At 37.7% G+C, this 10,836-nt stretch overlaps 1 protein-coding gene across 2 annotated transcripts in view; it reads right to left on the bottom strand.

Moving 5' to 3' along the window:
* LOC119790230 (inactive phospholipase D5-like) overlaps positions 1-10,836 on the bottom strand; it is a 92,798-nt gene that overhangs the window by 1,866 nt on the left and 80,096 nt on the right. For both annotated transcript variants that reach the window (XM_038295683.1, XM_038295684.1), the window contains exons 3-9: positions 6,534-6,720; positions 5,608-5,719; positions 4,252-4,385; positions 2,794-2,991; positions 1,987-2,111; positions 1,682-1,847; positions 1,502-1,586 (exon numbers count right to left, since the gene is read on the bottom strand). In XM_038295683.1, the coding sequence (XP_038151611.1) occupies positions 1,502-1,586; positions 1,682-1,847; positions 1,987-2,111; positions 2,794-2,991; positions 4,252-4,385; positions 5,608-5,719; positions 6,534-6,720 (1,007 nt within the window). The remainder of the gene's footprint in view (positions 1-1,501; positions 1,587-1,681; positions 1,848-1,986; positions 2,112-2,793; positions 2,992-4,251; positions 4,386-5,607; positions 5,720-6,533; positions 6,721-10,836) is intronic.

Below are 10,836 nucleotides of genomic sequence, written 5' to 3'. Positions count from 1 at the left end.
TCAGGGTTTACCGAGGAAAACCTACCAACCATATTAGCTCTGAGGAGAATGTTACTATGGTGACTGAAACAGAGGTTGAGGAAACTCTTTGTGAACCAGAAAAGTCCGAGTTTCCCTGTTTGCAGTTTTACACAACTTAGAGTTTTCAGTAAGCCTGCTTTATGATGCGGACCCCTGTTTAAAAAAAAAAAAAAAAAAACTTTGTTGATGCATCATAACTTTGCATTATGTTTTCCTTCATGGTTTTTGCCAAGGGTATAAAATGTCATTTCAATCTGAAAAACTCACACAGAGAGAAAAGATAATTAGAAGAATTTATTGATAAGAAAGTATAGTCTTTGGCGCTCAGACCTCGGCAGGAACATTCATGCTGAATTATGCTTTAACATGCATGAGTAGATGAATGTGAATAGGGATGTTCCCCCCGGGCCTGAAACTGGTGGTGGTTTAATCCGAGCTGGTTGACAAGGTGATCTGCTGAGCAGAATTGTGGGACTAGAAGACTGAGGGAGCTGACGCCGGGGCTTCACTCAGACTCGGGATATAGAGGTCCTGCTCGGTGATGCAGGTACCGTGAAGTGTCCATGATGAGCAAGCATGAAGCGACAGTGGAGAGGAAAAACTCCCCTTTGGGAAGAAACCTCTGGCAGAACCGGGCTCAACATGGTGGTCTTCTGCCGGACCAATGCGATGAGACGAGGGATGGTGACAACTGGGATTAATACTCTCTGACGAGGTTGAGGTGAAGTCGTGTCATGGAGGACGATGAGCTGCGATGGCGGAGAAGGGGATGGAGGTGGGTGAATTGTCGTCTGGATCGAAATCCGACATTGCGATTGCAGGATAGCGGCTGTGGTGAGATTTGAGGGAGTTTATAAAGTGGAAGCAGGACGCTGATTGGGCTTCGTGGTGGAGTAGTTCAAAGCTGATTGGCTCACTTCGGAGACGGATCGGCTTCTGATGATGTGAGGTAAGTCAGAGTTTCTTCAATTGAACTTTCGCTAGAGCTTCATTTAAAAACTAAGTTGTATCTAGAATTAAAAATGGTTGTTACCAACACATGTTATCATGGCATTTATGATAATGTTTAAAATAGGAACTGGTGTTCAGACAGTCAAAAGATGGGGGAATAGAATGATTTATACAACATCAAATCCTGGCACTACTTTGTAATATACCTGCTGCTTTTGATACACTCCTGTTCAGAATAATAGGTAATTTTGCAATAAACTGTGTATCATTAGCTGGGTTTTGCTGCATCCTGACTCGGTATGTTACCCTTCAGTGACATAGCGGGTCATTCATCAACTGACATCAACTGTCAGAAAACCGCAGAAAAAAAAGTTAATCAATGGGTCACTAACTCTAAAGGGCATTATTAGATATGCTTGTTTGTTTTACTTTGGAGATGTGTGATTGCCCTGAAGAAATCAGATTTTTTTTTTTTTTTTTTTGTCAGAGTTACACCAACAGCTGTTTCAAAATCTGCTGATGAGCTCACCTATATAAAGTCCTCTGTCTGTAACCATAAACCTGTTGTGATTTATTCCGCTGAGGCTGCCATCCCTCTGGAAGCTGAAGAACTTCTACACACACAAACAAAGGCACACAATTACACAGTAAGCATTGATATAATGCATATGCAGGAGCTGGAAATACTACAGAATGGTGTTGAACTCACAGCCTCCAATGAACAGTTGTCCTCCTCCAAGCAAAGGCTCTTCAGGGACCAGATGAAGTTAAAAGTCAGAGGATGAGTTTCTTCCCTGCAACTTATCAGCAGTCGTATGCGGACCTTCCTCAAGATCAGTGCCTCTCTTAAAAGCCCGTCGATACCAGACCAGTATCTTGGCACAGGCAATGAAATCCAAAGGCATGGAGCCAGACAGACAGCGAAGCACAGACAATAATAAATCGCTTGAATCAAAGCAATGCATCTTAACTGTTAATGGTTAATGCTTGCCAAAACACTGGAGATGCTCTAACCTTTGCATGCTGATGAGGGGCAGGTAATCAATAATGGAGATGTATATGAAATGGCGGGCCTGCTGGATGACTCTAGAGATTGCTTCTAGATCACTGCTGCGATCTTTGGGGATGAAAAGCGAGCTCTGTCAACAGTGGAGAAGGAGAATACAAATACAGTTAGGATGTGTTGCTACTGTTAGACAAGGACTACACAACTGCTGACTATGTGCTGCACTGTGAAGAAGACATCTACACATGGTGTAAATAGTTTATTTCCACAGAGACTAGAGCAAGAATCTTGATGATGGGCAGAATATCTGTCAAGGTTAATGATGCAAATATCATACCAATGAACTATGACCAGTTTAATTTGATGTTTACACTTGTTTCAGCCTATTTATGCATGTGTATGTTTTCTAGAAAAAAAAATGGGAGGGAAAAAGTGAGAGAAAAGTTTTTTTTTAATCCTCTAAGAATGACAGTCCCCAAAAGCAGAATACTGCACCAAAAATATTATTTGGTTTTATATTCTGTAATATGCTGTAACATTATAAGCAGAAATGCTGATGTTTGATATTGAGAATATATAGATTGTGGAAAATTTGTGAATAAATGCAGTGTGAAAGAAAACTAGCCTATTTAAAACTTATGAAGGTGAATATATAGTAAATTAAGAATGGCAAAAATAATACTTACATACTTTGGTCAAAGTTGGTCATAAAAAAAATCTATTACTGTCAAATCAAAAGACTCACTTCTAAGATACATCATCTCACTTAGTGAATCTGATAAGAAAAACAAACTGAAACTATCACTATTACTTACAGAGATGTAGGTTTCAAATTGTGTGCTGTTTATTGTGAGGTTTCCAGGTCTGTCCCTGTTAAAGAAGGGAAACAGGCGCTTGGACCAAAAGTTTGGCATGAAGGTTTTATGCTCAAGCCCCCAGTAGAGACTGAAAACTTTGTGCAGGTCCAAGGCCAGAGGTTTGCAGTCATACACCACCACACCAAGCTCTTTTCTCTGTAGAGCAGGCAAAACACATTTAGAGATGAGCCTTTTTGGAGTAAATTATACATCAACACAAACAAACAATAGTTAATGCAAATAGAAAGATTCTTTCTTCTTATTTATAAAGATAATTTAAGTAAGGTACTTTTCCAAACATTTTCTTAAGCCACTACTTTTTCTCCATGCTTTAAACCATGCAGTTTATATTTTTCCTAATGGCAAGGAAGTGGAAGTATGATGGTTCTCTCCTTTTGGACTTTTGCGTATCTATGTCATTCTTTTTTATTGATCTTCCGTTTATTTTCCATTTTGTGTTATATTTAAGCAGTCTTGAGTTACTCTCTGTTGCCCCCTTGTGCCTGTCTATTTTCCCCTAGCTCCCTTCTAGTCACTTCTATCCACACCTGCTCCATATCAGCTGATTACTCCTCTGTTCTGTCTCCCATATATTTTCCTCCTGTTCAGTTCTTCAGTGCTGTTTCCTTGTTGTTACTTGGCTCCTGTATGTGTTTTCTCCTGATGTCTCCTAGCTTTTTGGTTTGATTCTTGAATTCTGTTATCTTTTTGATTTTATTAAACTTGCAAGAACTCATCTACCTGAAAGATGAGTTCTTGCAAGCTCTTTAGTTCAGCCAGAGCTGAACTAAAGAGCCGTCAGAGCCTTATCTTTCATTATAAGCTCTTACTGCTGTTAGCCAACAAGCTAATTTGAACTAATATTCTTCTTTGTCCCTACTCCAGGGGTGATATGTAGAGCTCCCTCTAGAAGTGTGTCGAGGGACTGTTCAGTAGATATCTGCGGCTTATAGCCAGGTGCGCCTTACATATGTATATTCCCAGTAAAAAAAAAAAAAAAACGTTGTTGGTGTGATTTATAGTGAGGTTTACTCTATAGTGTGGAAAGTACAGTATATATAATTCAGAGAATAACAAGCAACATAACGATCTACTACCTCTTATGACTTGTTTATAATTCCTATGCCTTCATCATCTTTAGTGCACCTAGATTTTTTCAGAAGATTGGATTCTCTAATTCTAACAGTAGCAGATCATGACCTAACATTCCTTTAATGCACTCCTTTTTTTTGGTCATGACATTTTTCTTTTATTTTCCTGTACAGCGCTTTAAATCACTTTTTGAACTATGGTGCTAAAAAAAAATAATTTGCTTTGCTCCCTTTTCTGATACATTGTCATAATTTTCTTTTACACTTTCCTTTAATATATTTCTGCTTTTTGTTTGTTATGTAATGTGCAGTGGGTCTACATTACGGTGGACAGAGATTCCAAGTCCATGCCGGCACTGCCGATGTAGAAATGTTTTCGATCAACCACCCAAAAAGACGAATGGAGGTAGCTGTAGGCTTTGGCGAGTGCTGTCATGTTCACCTCGTGAACCTCAGCATCTATAAAATTGGGAATGATGGTCAAAAAAAGCAAAATTCCCAGTGCAGTTAAAGGACCGAGAAAGTTTTTTCTGAAATTGATAACAAAATTAGGGGCTAATGTGCCTAAAATTAGTGGCTGAATGGTGCAAACCTGTTGCAAATACATGTATGTGAAACATAAAGTTCTGCAAAAACAAAACATTAGACTAACACAAACTAAAAATGCATGCAAAGGAAAGTGCTGCAACTAGCAAAAAGAACTGTAAGTTAGAGAAAGCTAAAAACTAGCACTACTAACAGAAAAGTTTCAGATCCAAGGGGGAGACGATCAACTCAATTGGTACTAGACCAAAGATATGAGACCTTACCATCATAGACATTACTATGAGATGCCCGCTTGGGGACATTTAAAGGGAAGACTTTAGGCCTGGGAAAAAAATTGATTCAATTTATCAATTTGAATTTTTTGTTGAGGGCGATTTAAAGAAAATGTAATCGATTTTATTTACTTATTTTTTTATAACGGTGCATTTTTGGCTCCCCAAAGTTTCTATAGCTGCAGTATTACTCTCAGGTTGCAGTTTGGTAAGCGTCAGCGTCACACGAAACAGCAAAAGACATAAAATTACAGTTGAGTGAGAGTTTGTTCTCGTAATCGGAAATTGGATTAAATATTGGATTAAAAATTAAAAAAAATTGATAATTTATTTTTAGGCCATGTCACCCAGCCCTAGAAGAATGAAAATATAGTATTTTCTTTGAATCTTTGTTATTACATAATCTCTCTCTCTGATTTTACTGAGGGTCTCTGTTCCAACGTGAGTTAATGATTGTTTCCCTCTAGCAATGCTTTTCTTAACTTACAGTCATTTTTACCTCTTCCAGCATTTTTGTTTTTCTTTGCATGTGTTTTTTATGTTTGCAACAGCTTCAGTATTTGCAGTGCGTTTATACTTTACTGCTCTCTGTGATTGCAACAGGTCTTGTTTCCAGCTTTTTTGTTTTGTATGTGTTTTCTAGTCAAATTTTTTGTTTGCACTACTCTTTTTCTATTTGTATTTATCTGGTTGTTTATGAATTTGCAGTGTGTTTGCACCTCTCAGCCACTATGACATATTTCTATATATATATGTCAAGTTCCATTTCAGACTATTTGAAAGAATAGTACAGAAAAAAGTGGTAAAAAAAAAGTGCAGAATAAAAGCAGGTAAAAATCAGAAAACAAAGAAGGAGAGCCGACCGTGATTTCTTTCAAGGTCCTTCAACTCTTTTGAGTTGAATTCTCCTGTAGTGATCTTCAGCTGGATGTCTTTGTGCTTCAGCTCTTGCAGCCTGGTCAGTAGATCTTTGCTCTGAAACACCCAATCAGACCACCTGGTTTGTATTCAATAAATCGGTTCACTTCTAAAAACTTGCTTAACTTATGAAACAAATCATTTTCTACACATTGTTTGCTTATGTAGAAATCTACAGCATCTGTATCTGTAATGTTTCCTGTCTCCTTTCCGAGTTCCATTCAGAGTGATAGTCATAGTTGCTGGTGCAACATCACATATAGAGCAATAAATCATTAAAAGAGACAGGGTGGTGTTTCTGCTTGATGACATCATACAAGATTGAATTACGCCTTGGATCATTTTTATCTAATACCACAGCAGATCACTTTGAGGACAGAAGTGAAAGTATATCTTCTAGTAGCAAAGCATGATCATATGCTGAAAATAATGCTCGCTAAAAAGCTTTCAAAAAATGAAGCTATTCTGTTATAGTTTAGTAGACGAAGTTCATTCAACACTAGAAAATATGTAAATTAAATCTAACAAAATAAGTTTATTAGAGCAATAAAATTCTGGGTTACAAGGATTAACAGACATCCAACACATCCATCTTTATATCTATCATCCAGTTTGATTTCATACAGAAACATGTTCAGCTCAACAATTTATCAAAGTTGGATATTTAAATGAAATCGAATATAACTGAAAACATTTATATATGACATTTGTCTGAAAACATCCATCCATCCAAATAAAAAGTCAGTAGATAAACCATAGCATTCATCTTTCTAAAACAACAACATACAGGGAGATATAAAGCAGACTATATATGCCAATAAACATCACAGCCTCTGTGGTGTCAAGTGTCCGGTTAGTTGTTTTGTTTTACCTGTCTGGCTGCAGCATAGAAGCTGGATTCATCATCAGAGGGATTGAGGTACCACTTTGGGGAAACTATCTCTACAACCCTCTCAGCTTTGTCCAGCAAGTTGTTCAGTCCTGCTGAGAGTGGAAGGTGGAAGGTGGTGTTGTCTGGGAACAACAGGTCTGCAGGAATGTTCTCCACAAGGACGATACTGTGAAAGACATTGATAAAAAAAAAACAGCCTCAAGTATGAACAATCTCAGCCATAGATATGTATAAATGCACTAAAAACTTGTTATTTAAACAATTATGTTAAGGTTTTATTTTTGTCTTCAATTTGGATATTTTTCTTCAAATCTCTGTGATTTAATCTCTATATGAGAACAGTTTTTTCATTTTTTTTTTTGTCACTACAGGTGGGATTTGTTGGTCAGTTTCCATCCATCCATCCATCCATCCATCCATCTTATACAGCTTAGTCCTTGGCTGTGTCTGAACTTCCGGTCGGATGTAGTGACTATGTCATTTTAGATGAATGTCTGAACATCTAGTACAGGCATCCCCAAAGTCAGTCCTCGAGGGCCGCTGTCCTGCAGGTTTTAGAGGTTTCTCTGCTTTAGCACAGCTGATTCTGATGATTGCAGTTCAGCAAAAGCATCAACTATCAATGTAATTCAGCTGAGCTGGAGCAGGGGAACCTCTAACACCTGCAGGAGAGCGGCCCTAGAGGACCGACTTTGGGGATGCCTGGTCTAGTGGATGAAAAAGTAGCGGACTTCAAATTTCCCACAATGCACCTTGGAAAGTAGTGATCATCCATGGTCACTGGACAAGCAGATATATCGTGGAATGCTTTGCGAGAGCTCTCCTTGCAAAGAATCATGAGATTTGTTGTTACAGCTGTCCACAACAACAACAAATAACAAAGATGGTGAAGGAACCATGCAGGGAGGTGGAGTTACATGACCAACAGGGAGTGAAATATAGTGATAATCTTTCCGAACAGTAAGTTAACTCTATATAGTGATTGAGGGATTTAGGGGTTAGGGCAGACAATTTCGACACAGTCCTTGTCGTGTTGGGGCGGGTGCCTATCTCTGGCAGTCTATGGGCAAGAGGGGGGGTACACCCAGACAGTTTGCCAGTCTGTCGCAGGGCAACACAGAGACACACAAAGACACATAACCATGCACACACACACTCACACCCTAAGGACAATATAGAAAAGCCAATTAACTTAACAGCCATGCTTTTGGACAGTGGGAGGAAATCAGAGTTCCCAGAGAGAACCCACGCATGCACATGCAAATTAATGCAGAAAGAAAGGGCCAGGAATCAAACCCAGAACCTTCTAGCTGCAAGGCAACAGTGCTACCCACTCCTCCACCATGCAGCCCTAGTTAATTTTCATATGTTTAATTTGTTCACCGTGTTTTCCTTCCAGTGACAGTTAACTCTTCTGTTTTCATGAAGGGATTTGAAACAAGTTTCAAGTTTTCCCTTCATCTCCTTGCTTGACAGCCTGAGTGTGAGTTTTTACTCTCATATTCAGGCAAAATTAACGAGGTTCACAGTCTTTCAAAAAGAACAGTAATTAGTGGTGCTTTCGTGATAGAATCATAAACACTGTGAATGAAATAAGACGGAAATTCTTTCCTTAACCACAAGGCAAATTAGTTTATAGCATTCCTCCTCCTCCTGTTCCTCTGGATCATTTGCTTAATGAATGTACTCATATTTTCTATGCCCTTAGATTCCATAACACATTATGATACTTTGTGTAAGATCTCCTTTAACAGAAACTGCAAACAAGAGAGGTTGAGGACTAATGAATGATTATTTTTAAATAAAAATTAATTAACTCTTATTGTATTTCTTAAACAGTTAAGCTTAATTTCGTCACTTTACATCAAAACAGATTTTTTTCTTTCCCAAAATAACTGATTATGTACAGAAATATTTAATGAATTATAACATGCCTTCACATTAGTTTTTTTTGTAATCATTTTTTTGTTGTTGTCCGCCTTAATCACTATATAGGGCACTATATAGTGATCACGCCATTTTAGATGAGTGTCCGAACGTCTAGTGGATGAAAAAATAGTGGAATTGAAATTTTCCACAATGCACCTTGAAAAGTAGTGACCATCCATGGTCATTAGTAGAGTAGATATATCCCAGAATGCTTTGCAATGAATCTTAGGATTTGTTGTCACAGCGGCCAAACAAATAACAAAGATGGTGCAGGCATCGTGCGGGGAGGTGGTTCATGTGACCAAAGGGAAGTGATAAGTAGTGATCATCTGTCCGAATGGTAAGTTAACCAAGATCACTATAAAGTCCACTATACATATAGTCCCCGCTCTGTATAGTGATGGAGGGATTTAGGTGTTAGACGTTTGGAAACAGCCTTTGAATCAATTCCTTCATTTTATCTTTTTTTTGGTCATTTATAGGCTGAGTTGCTGTTGTTCTTCAGATCGTTGTCAGGAGTACATTTAAGCTTAAGGTCACAAACCTTCAAGACAGTCTTTTATGGTTCAATTTGTCTGGTTTTTGGTCCTGAATCACAAAAGCAGCCCCAGAGAATCACATCACGAACAGTTAAATTGACTAATTGTGCAATTTCCTTTATTAGACACTTTTACTTTTACTCCAACTGCAACAGCAAGGAAACGTTTTTCCCCATAAGCTCGAGAATTATTAACAAATTTAAAGGAGAAGTTTTTGGGGTTAAAGTCTGATAGGTCTTTATGTTATTTATAGTCTGCATTAGTCTTAACCCATTTTCTTCATTATTGTTGAACCATGAACACAGAGTGTAACTAAACAATTGAAGCCCGCTGTGCATTGAATGTAATTTTCAGGTGATCTTCTTTTGTGATCTTCTGGATCCATAATGTTTCAAAGCTCTTTCACATTTCACTTTTTGTGAAAATTGTCTCTCACTGTGGTTTGCTGGTATCCAAAAGCCTTAGAAAAAGCTGCGTAACCTTTTCCAGACTGATACATGTCGATAACATTGTCTTTTATGTGTCAGTCCCTTCTAGGAAGGTAGGAGTGACCTTCTACTGTTCCATGTTTACTCCAGTTGTGGATAACAAATAGCTCTCAGCGATGCGCACTGCAGTCCCAAAGCCTGACCAATGGATTTATTTTTTTTCCCAGACCAATAGATCTGTCCTTCAATTTCTTATAGACTAAAATATGATGGGTGGTTTAATGAGATCTTGTAACTTATTTCTAACTTATTAGATCTGACAGTAAACATGCTTGGATGTGGCTCTACTTAGTCAGAGCTGTGTTTTATTCACTTTTAATTCATTTATATGGATTTGATAAGAGGTCAAGTAGTTTTTCATAGAGAGGTTGGTTAGAATATTTAATGCTCCTCATAAACTAAGTCATTATTTTTAAACCTTTGATATACTTTTTTAAAAATGTTTATTTTTGTGATTTTTCTAAAATCCATAAATAATAAGAAAAGAAACATAACAGCAGAAATCTGTAAGAGAGGAAATACTTCATGTATTTTTAGAGCAATGATCTTACTCTCTTTTTAGTGCACGTTTTGTACCACATAGTGTGTTGTAAAGTAATCAGCAGTCTCGGGCAGTAACTGCGGCTTTAAGGACCTCAGAAAATCCCTCACAGAGGCCATAAAAGCCTATATCTGCGTCAGCCGCATGTTAGATCCAGTAGACTGTGTGATACACATCACAACCTGACATGCACCGTTTCCCTGCTTGAATTTATTGGACATTATTATAAACAGTAACCTAGACAATATATATATGTTAAATGATGGGGAAAATAGTGTTTGTCACACATCATTTAAAAAAGAAGTATCTGTCCTATATTTTGCTAAGTTTCCAGAAATTAAGAGGGCCATTAGAACTTAAATCAATGACCCTATAGGAATGTAAATCCTATTTCTGCATCCATTATCCAGCTCAGCGCTATTCAGGTGCAGAATTTAAATCTGGCTTTAGCAACAGTTTCAGTTTAGGAAGAAACATAGACAAGAAGGCAGCTGTTTGTTGTTGGGGAACAGCTTTAATGCAATCTTTGCTGCTTCCTGGTTGATCAAGCAGCTGGTTAAAAGGATTCCAGGATGTCTTCTCTTTCACTTCTGACAAGAAAATAAATAAACAAATGTGAGTGATGTGAGAGAATAAACCATACAAAGAAATAATATGATATAATATAATATAAAATGATGGAGGTTTGTTGAGAAATTTAGTCTTTTTATGCTCTTTTTTTTTTTGTTACACATATTTATGACACTACAGTAGGAGGAATAGAAGCAGAAATAGGTAATTAAGCG

The sequence above is a fragment of the Cyprinodon tularosa genome, unplaced genomic scaffold, assembly GCF_016077235.1.
Source record: "Cyprinodon tularosa strain WSP-4 unplaced genomic scaffold, ASM1607723v1 ctg359, whole genome shotgun sequence".
Taxonomy (NCBI): domain Eukaryota; kingdom Metazoa; phylum Chordata; class Actinopteri; order Cyprinodontiformes; family Cyprinodontidae; genus Cyprinodon; species Cyprinodon tularosa.
This window is presented reverse-complemented; position numbering and strand designations above follow the sequence as displayed.